We start from the raw sequence: 15,378 nt of genomic DNA on the forward strand, positions 1-15,378 counted from the left end.
TGCATGTAGCCCTTAGGCAGGAAATAACAGAAACTTAGAAGGGTCAAACAAGGTGGAGGCTGCTTCAGCTAACAATATCTCAACTAAAGGTTAGAGTAATTAAGGTTGTTGACCAGCCTTCCTGGCTTCCTGTCAACATCTCTTTTTTAGTGACACTGATTTGTTTTCCAGCATATGACCGCTCCACCATCGTCCCTGGTGAGCAGGGTGGGAAGGTCAGGACTTACACAGATAACATCTGATTGTTTGCCTTCATGCACTTCACCACAGGGGATACCATGAGCAAGTGGTCCAAGCTCATCCTTGCATGGATCAGTGAGAATGTCAATGGACTGCAGTGAGCCAAAACTCGCATGGACAAGACCCTAGTGAAAGGAGGTTGTGAAGAATTTTGCTAAAAAAGTTGGAGAAAGTTTTCATCAAGAGCAACCACTGGATGGCTCAGTGGTTGAGCATCAACCTATGAAACAGTAGGTCAGGATATATGCCAGGGTGGTGGGCTCGCTTCCCAGTGTTAGGCATGCAGGAGACAGCCAATCAATGATTTTCTCTCATCATTGATGTTTCTATCTCTCTCCTAATTTCCTCTCTGAAACCAATTAAGAAAGAAAAAAAAAAAGAGCGAGCTCCAAATGGGTGTGGGTGGGTAGGGGGAAGCAATTATGAGGCCCAGACCAAGTAACACCAGCCCTCCTCCTTGCCAAAGTCATTTGCCTGCTCCCTGGGGGAGGGGACAGCGGCCTCAGCTACCAGCCCACTAGGGAGAGGAGACACAATGAGAAACCAACTACTCTTTTCTGCTTCCCTTATGACTTTTATTGTATCTTATAGAGCAAAACTCATGGAACATCTTCCTCTTACATTCTTTTTCTTTTGTCCCCCTATTTTCTTGCTCTGAAGAAAAATAATATTGATGCCAAGGTCATGCATATCATCAGATCTGAGTCACCTCTTGCCCAGGTTCAGCTGCCTAAGTTTTGTTCGAAAGCCAATACTCCAGAGACAGGTGGTGATATAAGGAAAAGTGCATTATTTAACAGCCAGTAGCCTAAAAAGACTCTCCTCCCAAATACCATTGTAACATGTCAGTACAGGCAGAGGTCTTTATACGGAGGGAGAGGGAAAGCAGAACAAAGAGATCAAAGGGAGAGGGGTGAGGAGTTATCTGTGCAGACCAGCACTGTCCACTCTGATAAGGACCTCAAAACCTGTCAAACAATGGTCTGGTGTGCGTCATCCTGGTTTTTGTCATCTGGTTTTATGTCCTCCTGGTTTTACAGTTGAAGGTCAGCAAATCTCCCAGGGATGAGATGACTGAGGTTGGAATCTATATCTTTTGAAGTTAGTTCCTAGAATTCTTATACAAACATGCTATTTATCTACAAGTTAAGTATTAGTCAGAGTCAGCATTTATAGAAACGATGTCAAAAGAATGGTGAGGTGGATTACACTGTAAAGATCCCTTTTTTCTGTCATTTCTCTTAGCCTGCCTGGCTTCCTTCACCAATACCTTATCTTGCTTCTGGTTTTCCTTGGCTTGCCTACCTGCTTACTGCTGAGGAGGCAGCTGTGTCAGGAGCCACGCCACAGACTGTGGCCTTCATAAGCACACACAGTATCCCCATTAGTCAGGCTCAAGACCTCCTAGGACCTCTGCCTGTACTGACCCACTCCCTCACCCACCCCATTCAGAGTTGCCTAATCTACATGTCCAACAGCGATGATGCTCAGTGGTGAGAAGTTTAGGCCTGAATCAGACCAAAAGAGATGAGATTAAATTTGCCTTAAAAGATGCCAAGCATTCGTTTTGTCATATCCTCTGAAACAGCACGTTTTCATCCTTTTGATTGAAATCTCATTGTGGCATGGAGTGAGGAAAAATGTTTGAGTCCAGATCTGACAGAAAGAGTTCTTCCAGGTTAACTTCAGAGGCTCCCAGTGAAGAGGACATTAAGGAGAGAGGCCCGCGGTGTGGAGCAGGAATTTAGGTAAAACTGGGAAGTGACGTTTTACTCTCAGGAAGATCCTCTGTGGACAGAAAGGTTGGCGCAGGCCCGAGGGCCCCCTCTGCCACCTTAGCTGTGTGTGTGCGCAGAGCCCTTGTGTTAGGGAACAGAACACCTGTGGCTCTAATCCTTCATCTGCACCACACATTCAAGGAATTTTTATTTTTTCAAATAAAGATGAGCGGTTCTTCCTGAGTATATTTCATATTGTTCTTTTTATATTTTTTCCTTGCTCGCTTCATTTTGGGGAGGAAATCTGTGCTGTATTGGAGTTGTAAAGAATATTTGCTTTTAAACAGTCTACAGAAATAAATGTATTTTATTTTTTTAAATATGCACAGTATGATGATTATAGTTAGCAAAACTATATTTATATACTTAAAGGTTGCTCTTAAGAGAACAGATTTTAAATGTTCTTACCACAAAAAAATGGAAATTGTGTGACATGATGGAGAAGTTAGTGAAGGTTGTGGTGGTAACCACTTTGCAGTATACATCTGGTTCAAATAGTGTACACCTTATTCATCAATTGTATATCAATACAGCTTGGTTGGGGCAGGGTGGATAGAAGCAGTAACTTTATCTAAAAAATATGATGCCTAGGAACTTGAAGGCAGAGCACTTAAAGGTTAGAATCAAGGTTTCTTATTCCAAAAGTCAGGTAACCTGGATGTGTTAGTGGTTAAAAGCCAATGAAAATAATGGTCTTTGTTTGAAAAATCAGTCACTGATTTGTATATCTTTGTTTATTTGTTTGTTTGTTTGTTTGTTTTAATATATTTTATTGATTTTTTACAGAGAGGAAGAGAGATAGAGAGCTAGAAACGTCGATGAGAGAGAAACATCGACCAGCAGCCTCTTGCACACCCCCTACCGGGGATGTGCCCGCAACCAAGGTACATGCCCTTCACCAGAATTGAACCCGGGACCTTTCAGTCTACAGACTGACGCTCTACCACTGAGTCAAACCGGTTTCGGCTGATTTGTATATCTTTGAATGGCTTTGGAGAATGAGAAGGAAGAAAAATCTCTACAAAAAACTTTTTTGGTAATCATTTGGACATTTATAATACTAATGAGCTGGTCTTAGGACCAAAATTGCTTCATAGTAGAGACCATTTATTTTGTTATGCAGCACTATGACAACTACACAATCTTAAATAATTTAATAATTACATTAAATTATTTATCAAAATAAATAGAAGAAATTTTGTGAGTTCACTCAGAATGAGCCCAATGCCATTCAAAATAATGGGTTTTAAGATTGGCATATGGTTTTTAAGATATGGTATTCTGACAATTCTCCCAAAACAATCACCTCTACCCGTCAAGCAGAATAGGTGGCCCAGATTGAGTTCATGGAGGGTGTTCATGGAGAGAAAGAAAAAGGTCACCAAATTGCTAGAGCTGGCACCTAAGGCCCAGGTATGCAATCAAGTCAGCACATTCCTGCCACTTCCTATGGTCTGCCCTTGCTCCTCATCCTCTATGACCTCTGTCCTGACACACAGCACCTTTCAACACCAGCTGTGTCATTACATTGTGGGACTACCATGTGGTGAGTGTGTGCACATTTGCTTACTTGTGAGTGCTCTGGGATATATACATGCTGGTAGGGAATAAAGAAAAAAACACCCACAACGTTTACACAAATCTTTGGGTTTTCAGGGATTTGTGCTAACCAGAGTCGGGTGGATTGATGTGAGTGGCTGAAGCTTGGCTTATAAAGGTCAGACAGTTAGAAATAGTAAGAGATTAAGGAGTCCACCACTGGTGGAATTAACATGGTCTAATTGAAGATATGCTATCATAGAAAAGATGCCTCAACACAGATAACAGATGATGGTTGCTGAGCTTGGAGTGAAAGGACCAGGGTATAGAGCAGAATACAATCTTGGGCCTGAAAGTAGTCCTTTTGTTTAGAAATGTACAAAATTGGAGACTACAGACAGAATAAATATATTTCAAAGGAATGCATGATGATGGATAAAATATAACTTGCTCATGAAGCCACTAGGTGGTGACTGAGTACCTTCTTAGAAGCAAAAGTAGGATTACCACGCACAGCTCCTGACCAGGTCATTAGAGGCTGCTCCTGTCAGAAATGCAGGGCACTAACCAATATCATTATTAGGCTGAAACATGGAAACCTAGAGCCACATGGAAATGCAGATCACCGGGATCCTGGAAAATATTGCTGAGGGTCAGGGAATACAGGAAAGGGAAGCGGGAGGTCACTAGAAGGAAAAGTAAGCCACCCTGCCATGTCCCCACTAGAGAATGTCCCAGAAATGGACTTTTCCTTCCCTGCAGCTCCACACGCCCTGCTGTGCTAGCACCTAACGGATTCACCTCGTAGCTCTCTCCCTATCCTGCTCCCCAGTGTCCACAAAAACCACCTTCCCCTATAACCTTGGTGAGTGCTTTTAATGAAAAGATCCTATGCACTGGGTTTAGCAAGTAAAAGCAGGGAATTTATAAAGATAAAGCAACCATGCCGCCTCAGGCACTGCGGCTGGTACAGAACTTCAGGCTGCCTTTCTGGGCACAGTCTCCCAAGCTCTGGACTAGAGGCCCCCGCTGCCAGCAGCCCTGTGGACCCCCTTCCACACTGGAGGGCCACACTGACCCAAGTGCCTTGGATTTGGTGCAGTGCAGTCTCCCTCTTAGATTCTAGTCCTGGCTGCACGCATTCTCCCTCCAGCCCAGATGCCAGACCCCACCTCTCTCCAGGCGATCTCTGACCTTTCCATCCACGGATTGCCTCACCAGCTGTGTTTAATTCGCCAATTCTGGGTGGACGTTGGTCAATTCAGCTGTTTCTTTTATCTGCTCTGTGAGAAGGCACAGGACCCATTTGTGTAGTCAGCCGCCCACTTGTCTCCCCCTGGACACACTTTTTAGGCACCTGCAGCCAGGTAGGCTGGAGTCTCAGTGCTTGTGGGTCCACAGCGGAGGCAGCTGGTCCCTGGGCGTTGTGGCTGTAGGGTCCTGGGAGGTATCCAAGGTCTCCCTGGGTGAAGGTAAGGCTGGGCTTCTGATCACAGCAGCTCTGCTCTCCCCTTCAAGATGGCGCAGTCTCTGTGGCAGAGCGGGCCGGTCCAGGAGAGATTTCAGTGGTAGTAGAGGCTGCCCGGCCAGGGGAGCTTGGTGTGCCAGTCCTCGACAATCCTGTGGAATATAGCTGTCCCTCATTCTCAAATACACACACTCCCTGCACACCCACACACTCTCCTTTCGCTCTCTCACACTGTCTTGCTGACTTGGATCTTCTCAGATTTTTTTTATCCATCCATCTATTAAAGAGTGCTTGGGCTGTTTCTAAATCTTAGCTATTGCAAACTATGAACATAGAGTATATTCTTTCTGATTGATGTTTTGGGGCTTTTGATTATATATTTCCAGAAGTGGAACTAATCACTGGGTCAAACAGAAGCTCCATTTTTAAGTTTTTGAGGAAACCACACTTTTTCATAGTGGCTGCACCAATCTGCATTCTCACCAGCAGTGAACTAGTGCTCCCTTTTCTCCACACCCTCAACAGCATTTGTTTGTTGACTTTGTTATGATGGCCATTCTGACAGGTGTGAGGTGACATCTTATTGTGCATTTCATTTGCATTTCTCTGATAATTAGTGACTTTGAGCATTTTTTCATGTCTCTTGGTGCTCTCCTCTTTTCTCATTGTTTTTTCTTTTTGGTTCTCTGATTGAGTGATTTTTTTCCTACCCTGTCTTCTAATTCACTGATCTGATCTTTGCCTTCCCTTAATCTCCTGTGCATTCCTCCCACTGTGTTTTTTATTAGTGCTATGCCATTCTTCATAGTTACTATATATTTTCTCATGCTGTTGAGCATCTTTGCCATCATTACCCTGAGCTCTATGTCTGATAGATTTCTTATATACATTTCATTTAGCTCTTCCTCCAGAGAATTCTCTTGTTCTTTCATTTGTGGGGTATTTTTGTTATTGTGTTCCCATTTTGGCTGCCTATTTGCATTTGTGTCTATGTATTAAGTAGATTTGCTATTCCTCCCAATCTCTAGTGCAGAACAGTGTCAGGTTCTGTTTCTGACTGGCCCTGAGTGCCCTGGTTGGGGCTCTCAGCAATTCACAGCTTGTGGCTCCCTCTGCTGGGGCTGGGTGCCTTTGGAAATGACCAAGATGTGCACCAGGGTCTGGTTTACCTAGCCCTCAGGCAAAGATTCAAAGCCTCCAGAGCGCCTCCTCTGCCTGTAAGTCTAATTGTCAGTAGCCTTGATTAGCCTCAGGGTGAGAGGTCTTCTAACAGACTGGAACAACTTCCCTCCCACCTGCTGCCACCCCCAACCCCTTTCCAGGCGGGGTGGGGTGGAATTGTCCGAATAGCAAAGTTCCACCACCAGAGAAAAAGTTCATCTGCAGCATGAAGGAATTACTCAACACAGTAAACCTGTGTAGCTGCCCTCCAAACTCAAACCCCAAAGCCCCCAGTCCTGGCTTCTGCTCATTTAGCTCCAGTCCACTCTGCCCTACCTCTGCCTGAGCTCAAGGTGAGTGGCTGCACACAAAATTTTTTGTTTTGGCCCTTTAAGACTGTGCCTGCATTTCCAGCAGTCTCTCCCTGGCAGATAGCAGTCTTGCTGCTTTTCACAGCCCGATGTTACATGGGCGTTTTTTTCAGTGCTGGTGCTCTGGACTGGGGAGCCCAGCTTGGGGTTTAGACCTTGGAGTTCTAAGTGGGAACCTCCCACAGCTGAGATATCCCTATGGACCTTCAGCTGCTCTCTATGAGAGCCCAGCCAGCATGTTCACACCTCAGACCAGTCTCTATGTGGTCTCCACTCTCCATCCTTGGGTAACAGGGTTCAGTCCAACTAGTTTTCAGTTGAATTTTCTGGGCAATTCTTCTGTATTTTAGTTGTATTTCCTGTTTGGTCCTAGGAGAGTGTCAGTGTAGCTTCCACTTACTCCACCACCATATCTATGTGTTTTAACTACATTTCATCTTCCATGTCAAGGTGTTTGTATCAGGGAGGCAGACTGCAATAGCTCACTTCGAGGAGTTGCAAAAACCAATATCTTGTTCAGAGTTACTTAAAGAGCTGGCTCTGGACAAGCTTAAGTGTTTGCACCTGATTATAAATCACATCTAGCTTCCCTTACTGAGAGTCTTACCATGAAAAAAACCCAGCTTATCAAAAAAGCATACTTGATAATGTTATTGATTAACAATTTTGCACAAGTTCCTTATATCAACATTCCATTGGCCACACTTTGAGGAGCAGAAGCCTGGATGGCTCATTTGACAGAGAAGTAGTATTTCTATCCTAAATAATTCTATGTGGTTCAGAGCTGCCCCTTGTATGGAGAAGCAATTATCAATGTTTATTAATGATTTAATGCTATGTAAAGTGTAGTAGAGTACGTGCTCCTGGCATGAAATAATTCCCAGATAATTTCTTATAATTAAAGGCAAAACACATTTTTTACATTCTATTTATGAGTATAGGATTCATCTACTCTAAAACCTTTTACATGATTTTCAGCCTCCTCTCCCACCAGAGCTGGAATTTCAATCTTCAGATTGAGTAAAGTGATTTTCTTTTACATTCATTACAATGGAATCATTTGGCAAAGAGACTTTTTAGATACATAAAGCAATTTAATTTATCCTTAGTTGTTTAGATAAATAAGTAAAAAGATCTGTAGGCACCCCTTTTAAAATTAAAGAAAGAAAGCAGTTTAACTCAATAAATACAACAGTTTCTATATTTTATGAATTTTCAACCAAGTACAATAAACACAAATTTTTTATTAGAAAATATCACTGTTACAAAACTTAAAAATAAATAAATTGCTGCCACAAAATTGCAACATAATATCTAGTTAGCTCATTCTGTTATGGTCAATTGAGAGAAAGATGACAAAAGTGAACAGAATAAAAAAAAAAAGGAAAGAGATTTAGAAAGAGGAAGAAAGACAGGAAAAGTGCTTTAGTAATAAGTTAGTTCTATGAAGTCACCAAGAGGAACACATCCTCTGACTAAAATGCTGTGTTGAGACCATATTATATGAATGCTCTTATTGTCCCCGGGGGAAGGAGATGCTCATGTTCTCTCTGCAAAGGCACTGCTGGCAAACTTTGCTCTCCCACTCGGAACCAGAAGACCTGAGGAGCAGTGGTCTTAACCGTGCTGGTCATGCTTGTCCACACTTGGATGGCTGGCATCTGGCAGCACTGCCTCCGTCACCACTGAGAAGGTTCAAAGACAATGGCCAAATCGGGCTTTTCTTCTTGAAGAGCTTCTAACGCGCAGATTGTATCATAATTAAAGTACATTTTACACAACCTATAAAAGCAAACAGAGAGCCTTGAGTGATGCTCTTCAAATGAACACTCAAAATTTTTTACCTTAACATATATCATCTCACTTCCCTTATTCTCACACATTTCTAAGCCCTCCAGTTCTGCACTTCATACCTAACGTAGTTTTATGTTCTATTTGTAACCTTCAAGTTTGAAAACGTTTAAACATATATAAACATAAAGAGAATAGTGTAATAAATCTCCATATGGCCATTCAGCAGGTTTGACAATTAATAGCTCATGGCCAATCTTGTTTCAATTAAACACAGCATGTCACACATCTATAAATATTTCATGGTATAACACTAAATGAAGGAGATTTTCAAAAACATAATGCAATGCCATTATTAAAGTTTAAAAAGTTAAGAATAATTCCTTAATATTAACATATGTCTAATATGTTTAAATTTCCTCAACTGTCTGATAATTCTTATATTAATCAGAAGCCATATACAGTCCACATGTTGCAATTGCTTGGTAGGCCTCTCATGTCTTCTTTGACGTGAATTCTTTCTCCTTCTCTTTTCTTTGCCACTCAAATGAGAAATCATACCATTTGTCCTGCATCATTTCTCACAATCTTGATTTGATTATGTTGTGAATTGCAAGTATACATTCCTCCAAAATTTGCATAGTGAATCCCTAACCCTCAGTGTGATGGTATTTGGATCTAATTAGGGTTAGATGAGTTCATTTGGTTGGGTCCTCACAATAGGATTAGTGTTCTTATAGGAAGAGCTACCATCTCTCTGCCACGTGATGACACAGCACAAGGGTGCCATCTGACAGCTCAGAAGAGAGCTTTCACCAGAAACTGAATGAGCAGACTTGGACTTTCCTTCCTCCAGAGCTGTGAGAAATTAATGTCTATACTTTAAGGCACTCAGTCTATGCTATTTTATTATGGCAGCCAAGTTGTCAAGAGAGATTGAGTGCATCTATGGACTCGCAAGTCTGTTTTGAGACTGTCCTTGTCCTCAGAATGTCCTTCAGAGCTTGGTCAGTGATCCCACATTCACCAATGGCCCAGCTTCATCCTTACCAATCCCTTCTTTTGTTCATCTATTTCTCTTAGCTCTGAGAATCTTAGCAAATATATTCCACTGTGTCGGCACAAGGATGCAATGCTGATTCAAACTTTTATTTATTTAAACCTGCATTCCAGCTCAGTTATCAGCCTTGAGGCAGAAGTCCCTGGGCTAATAGAATTTATATTCTTGGGGGAGGGTATAGATAATAAATAAACAAGAAAATAACATATATGATGGTGGTCAACATATGGAGGAAAATATGAAGAGAAGAGAAAATAACATGCTGGCCTGCTACTTTCAATAGGTTGGCAAGAAACACACACAGGAAGATCTTTAAGCAGATAATTTAAGGATGCACAGGAACAAGGCATGTGTATATCAAAAAAAAATGAGAGAGAGCCAAAACCTATTTGGCTCTGTGGTAGAGCGTCGGTCTGCAGACTGAAAGGTCCCAGGTTCAATTCCGGTTAAGGGCATGTACATTGGTTGTGGGCACATCCCTGGTGGGGGGTGTGCAGGAGGCAGCTGGTCGATGTTTCTAGCTCTCTATCCCTCTTCCTTCCTCTCTGTAAAAAATCAAGAAAATATATTTTTTTTTAAATGAGAGAGTTCCAGGCAGAGGAAATACCAAGTGCAAAATTCCAGAGAATACAGTGTTTAAGTGAAACAGTGTAAAAGGAGCAGAAGGAACACGGTCAGGAGAAGATGAATTTGCAGAAGAAGAAGGCTTAAATCACAGAGGGTCTTGGGCTTTTCCATGAGTTTATAGCTCTCACTTTGAATATGATAGGAAGCCACTGGAGCATGGTAATAGGAGTGAGTCCTATTTTAGTTGTACCCTCCATATTCTATGGTAATCAAAATAAATGCAGAATAGCAAATGCAGAATGCCACCATAGCAATCCATTCAAGAGATGATGGTGGCTTGAACCAAGGTAAGAACCATAAATCTGGCAAGAGGTGGACAATGAGTGGGCATGCTGTGGAAGCCAAGCTTACAGGACAGGCCGATGGAGTGGATATGCATAAGGAAGAAGAAACATCAATGGGGACATCTGGATGACAGTTACCATTGGCTGAGAAAGGGAAGAAGCAAGTTTCAGACAGAGTGGAATAGCACAGATTTGGATTTAAACATGTGAAATTTGGAAGGCTTATTAGATACCCAAGTGTAAATGTCAGAGAAGCATTTGGACATGGTGTTCATGGAGATATAACTTGGGGGTATAACACATATAGAGGAGAGCCATGAGACTAAATGATATAAATGAGGGAAAAAATGTGGAGAAGGAAAATTAGGCAATGGATGAGTCCCAAGGATTCAGCATGTAAAGGTAAGGCAATGAGAAGCAAAAAAGAAGACTGAACAGAAATGGCCAATAAAGTAGGAGAAAACCCAGAGGAGAGTATGGTGCCTCTAAAGCCAAGGGAGGGAAACGTCCTCTTTGGCGAGTGTGATCCTCGGGGATGACTGAAGTCCTGACACTAACAGGAAGTTCTTACTACAAAAGTAATGAGTATCTCAGTAGCACCTTGGTGATGGAAGAGAGCTACGTAATAGTTTCAGTATACTTCACTGGCTGAATTTTATGGAATTTCTCATCTTCATGTTTCTGGATCATGCTCTTCTCATTTATAAATACTCAAAAGCAAAATCAACAGCATCCCTCTGTGCCAAGACGGTTGCAATAAGGATGAACCATAGATAAGTCTAGTTATATTAAGTCCAAGCCCCTGCATAGAAATACAATTCCATTTGGCTGCTTTCATTAGACCTTACATTTCTTTTAGGAATATGGATGGAAAGTGTTTTATACCCAACTGAACCTTGAATATTCTAGATGTCTAGATGAAGTTGAATATGTAGTTCATGACTCATCTACCCTATTTTTAAAATATCTTTGCCCTAGCCAGTTTGGCTCAGTGGACAGAGTGTTGGCCTGTGGACCAAAGGGTCCTGGGCTTGATTCTGGCTCCTCCCTGGCATGGGCTCTGGTAGGGGCTCATGCAGGAGGCACCAATCAATTTGTTTCTTTCACATTGATATTTCTCTCTGTCTTTTCCTCTCTCTTCAACTCTCTCCAGAAGATCACTGGAAAAAATATCCTTGGGTAAGCATTAACAAAACAAAACACCAACAACAACAAACATATGTTCAATACCTGGGCCAGGCCCAACTTCACCCTGAGTGCAAAAGAACCATCTTGGATTTTGGTAACTGGACAACTTTCCTTAGAACTTGGAGCCCTGCCCCTCAGGTCTCTGAGGAGAGCACTTACTGGAGTCTTTTTAGGAGGCAGCCCTGTTGTTTCAGCACTTCACAGAACAGCATGACTCCCAGATCACCCAAGTCATTGTTGCCCAGGTTCAGCTGCCGCAGGCTCTGGTTGGAGGTCAGAAGTGTGGAAAGATCCCAGCAGCAATGTGAGGAGAGGCTGCAATTGTCTAGTCTGCAAGAAAGAGAGTGATTCAGATAAAATGTTCCCTTCCCTTTCTCCAGGTCTCCCAGGTCTTAGCTGTAATATTTCAAACAAAGGAAAAGTGAGGGATGAACCAGCTTGGAATAATTATATGTGTCATGATTATTCTGCTCTTCTTTGCAGATGAGATTATTTTTCCAGTCTACTGGAGTATCCAGATCCAATTAGCAATAGCACTTTCTGAATTGATGTTTCCTAAATTCTGTCTCCTCCCAAACTTCCTTAAAATATAAGAGCCATACCACCCCCATTCTGTTGTGGTGGAGAGGTTTGGGGTGAAAGGAACTCATCATTACCTTTATATCATCTAGAAATAGAATTCTTCCCAGTCCCATGATTCTGTAATAAGCCAAACCCTCAGAGGACACCATCACTTCTTAGATACAGATTATCTCATCATCACTTACTCTATACACCCTTCCTCTTACCCACTATATATTCTGACATCTCAGCATCACTTTAATAAGCTAAGGCACTTACTCCAACATCTGAAGCTTGCAGTTGGGGTGCAAGAGTCCCTCACACAGTAGATTCACCCCCTTGTCTCCAAGAGCATTCCCCCGTAGGTAAAGGTGTGTGAGATTCTGGTTGCCACTGAGCACTGAGGACAGAGCTGGACAACAAACTGACGTAAGGCCTGACTTCACCAACCTGTAGAAGAAATGGGAAGAAAATTCCTCAATGTCCAGCCTTCCTTGGACATTGCACAACTATCACACCACGGGAACCTCATCTTATCTGAAGAGCTGCATCCTACAACATAAAGGCCAGGAGCTAGAATCATAGATATAACCTGGGGAAAGCACAAATCCTGTCTCTGGCCCCATAAAAGAGACAAATGATGGTCTCAGCAGATATCTTGCTGAAATAGGAGTGAAAACAAACTGAGCCAGATTGACTTCACAGTCCTTCTCCTTCTTACACATATTCCATCTGGCCATGCATGCTCCTCATGACCACTTCATCCAGAAAGACATCTCAGGTCATCCCACAACATTGCAGAGACCTGCCTTATTTGATTCTTACATCAACCAGGAAAGGTCGCAGTGCAACTGTATTACATATTTCTTTACAGATTAGAAATTTGAGGCTCATCAAATTATGTGTTTCTCCTAAGGTTAAGGAACAAGTGTATGGTGGAGAGGAAACCCAGACTTAAGTCTTCTGGAGGCATCTCCTATCAGCTGCTCCATCTGTCCATGTCACACTGCCTTCTGCACTATAAGGCACTCCTTAGATTCTAAGGCTTAGAACATAAAGCCCTAGCCATGCATTAAATTCAGTGGAATTGATGTTTTTTATGTACTACTTTTGTGTCATGTGTGCTTACTTTCTTACCCAACAAGAGCATGGGGGCTCTGAAATAGAGAGCCCTGTCACTTCTGCATGGAATTTCAGAGGCTGATATACAGTATATACGTAGAAAGGCACAGCTACTAGGCCTTCAACAAGGTCTTGATTAAAGATCATATCATGCAATCATATTTATTTCTGCTAGAATTATTAAGCACATGTTTTTTTAAGCTCTAAAGTCTTAGAATCAGGAAAAATAGAAACACAGAAGTCATTCAGACAGTATAGCATGAACAGATTACCTAAAGCTGTGGTCGACAAATTGTGGCTCATGAGCCACATGCAGCTCTTTGGCCCCTTGAATGTGGCTCTTCCACAAAATACCAAGGCCTGGGAGAGTCTATTTTGAAAAAGTGGCATTGGAAAAAGTTTAAGTTTAATAAATTTGGCTCTCAAAAGAAATTTCAATCATTGTACTGTTGATAATTTGGCTCTATTGACTAATGAGTTTGCCAGCCACTGACCTAAAGGAAACAGAAGTACTTACCTACTCACTGTCTTTATCTTCCCATGACTCAGAATGAAAAAGACAGAGTAAGCAAAATGAAGAGGGAACCTAAGTCCAAGAAGGACAAGTAGAAGCAAGGCAAGTTTCAAGTAGCTTCTAGTACATTTTGTCTCTAGCTATGAAGAATTTCATCTCAGGGTACTCAGTGACCATGCAGAAGGGATTTGCAGGCTTGGTGCCTGTATAGACCTAATGTTTGTAACCTCCAAAATTCCTATGTTAAATTTGTAACTCCCAATATGATGGTGTTATGAGGTGAAGTCTTTGAGAGATTTGATTAGGTCTTGAGGGTGGAGCCCTTGGGATGGGATTAGTGCCCTTATAATAGAAATCTGAGAGCACTCTCACTCCTATGCTACATGATGACATAGTGAGAAGGTGACTGCAAGCCAGTAAGAGTCCTCACTAGGAACCATATCTATAGGAGCCTTGATCTTGTGCTTCTGGCCTCTGAGACTTCAAACAATAAATATTTGTTGTTTAAGTCACCCAGTCTATGGTACTTTTCTTTTTCTTTTTTTTTTTCTTTTTTTTTTCTTTTTTTTTGAGAGGGAGACAGGGAGAGGAAAAGAGAAATAGTAATGAGAGAGATATATATCGATCAGTTGCTTCCCACACACTTCCCAATCTAGAATTGAACATGAACCTAGGTATGGCTTGACCATGAATCAAACACGTGACCTTTTGGTGCATGGAATGACACTCCATTCAGCTGAGCCACACTGGGCAGGGCTATGGTATCTATACTAATAAAAGGGTAATATGCTAATTAGACCAGATAGACTGGACGTCTTCCGATCATCCTTCTGGACAAAGCCATGGTGGTGGGGACCAGGGCAGAGGTGGTTAGGGACAATCAGGTCAGCAGGGAAACAGTTAGGGGCAATCAGGCCTTCAGGAGAGAGCAGTTAAGGGTGACCAGGCAGAAAGACAGAGGAGGTTAGGGGTGATTAGGTTGGCAGGCGAGCAGTTAGGGGTGATCAGGCCTGAAGAGGAACAGTTAGGAGCAATCAGGAAGGCAAGCACAGTGGTTAGGGGTGATCAGGCAGGCAGGCAGGTGAGCAAGTAGGAGCCAGTGCACCCTTAGCCCAGCCTGCATCCTCTCCAATCCAGGACCCCTCAGACATCCCTCTCACAATCTTGGACTGCTGGCTCCCAACCACTTGCCTGCCTGCCTGATTGCTCCTAACCACTTCTGCCTGCCAGCCTGATCACCCCCTAACCACTCACCTACCAGCCTGATCAACACCTAACTGCTCCCCTGCTGGCCCGATTGCCCCTAACTGCTCTCCCCTGCCTGCCTGGTCACTCCTAACTGTCGTCCCCTATAGGTCTGGTCGCCCCCAATTGCCCTCCCCTGCTGGCCCAGTCACCTCTAACTGCCCTCCCCTGCAGACCTGGTCACCCCTAACTGCCCTAACCCCAATGCCTAACTGCTCCCCTTGCCAGGCTGGTTGCCCCTAACTGCTCTCCCCTGCTGGACATCTTGTGGCAGCCATCTTGTGTCCACATGGGGGTGGCCATATTTGACCACATAGGGGCAGCCATCTTGTGTGTTGGAGTAATGGCCAATTTGCATATTACCACATACCCTTTGAAATTTCTGGGTAACTTGTAACTTCCCTTTTTCTGGACCCCTTGGGGCACAAC

General features: G+C 42.8%; 1 protein-coding gene across 2 annotated transcripts in view; it reads right to left on the bottom strand.

Moving 5' to 3' along the window:
- Positions 1-7,635: 7,635 nt before the first annotated feature.
- NLRP3 (NLR family pyrin domain containing 3) overlaps positions 7,636-15,378 on the bottom strand; it is a 35,226-nt gene continuing 27,483 nt past the window's right edge. For both annotated transcript variants that reach the window (XM_084884091.1, XM_084884090.1), the window contains 3 exons: positions 12,348-12,518; positions 11,667-11,837; positions 7,636-8,339 (listed from right to left, as the gene is read on the bottom strand). In XM_084884091.1, the coding sequence (XP_084740217.1) occupies positions 8,237-8,339; positions 11,667-11,837; positions 12,348-12,518 (445 nt within the window). In that variant the 3' untranslated portion in view covers positions 7,636-8,236. The remainder of the gene's footprint in view (positions 8,340-11,666; positions 11,838-12,347; positions 12,519-15,378) is intronic.

This window comes from Pipistrellus hanaki (assembly GCF_964339955.1).
Source record: "Pipistrellus hanaki genome assembly, chromosome: 5".
Classification (NCBI taxonomy): domain Eukaryota; kingdom Metazoa; phylum Chordata; class Mammalia; order Chiroptera; family Vespertilionidae; genus Pipistrellus; species Pipistrellus hanaki.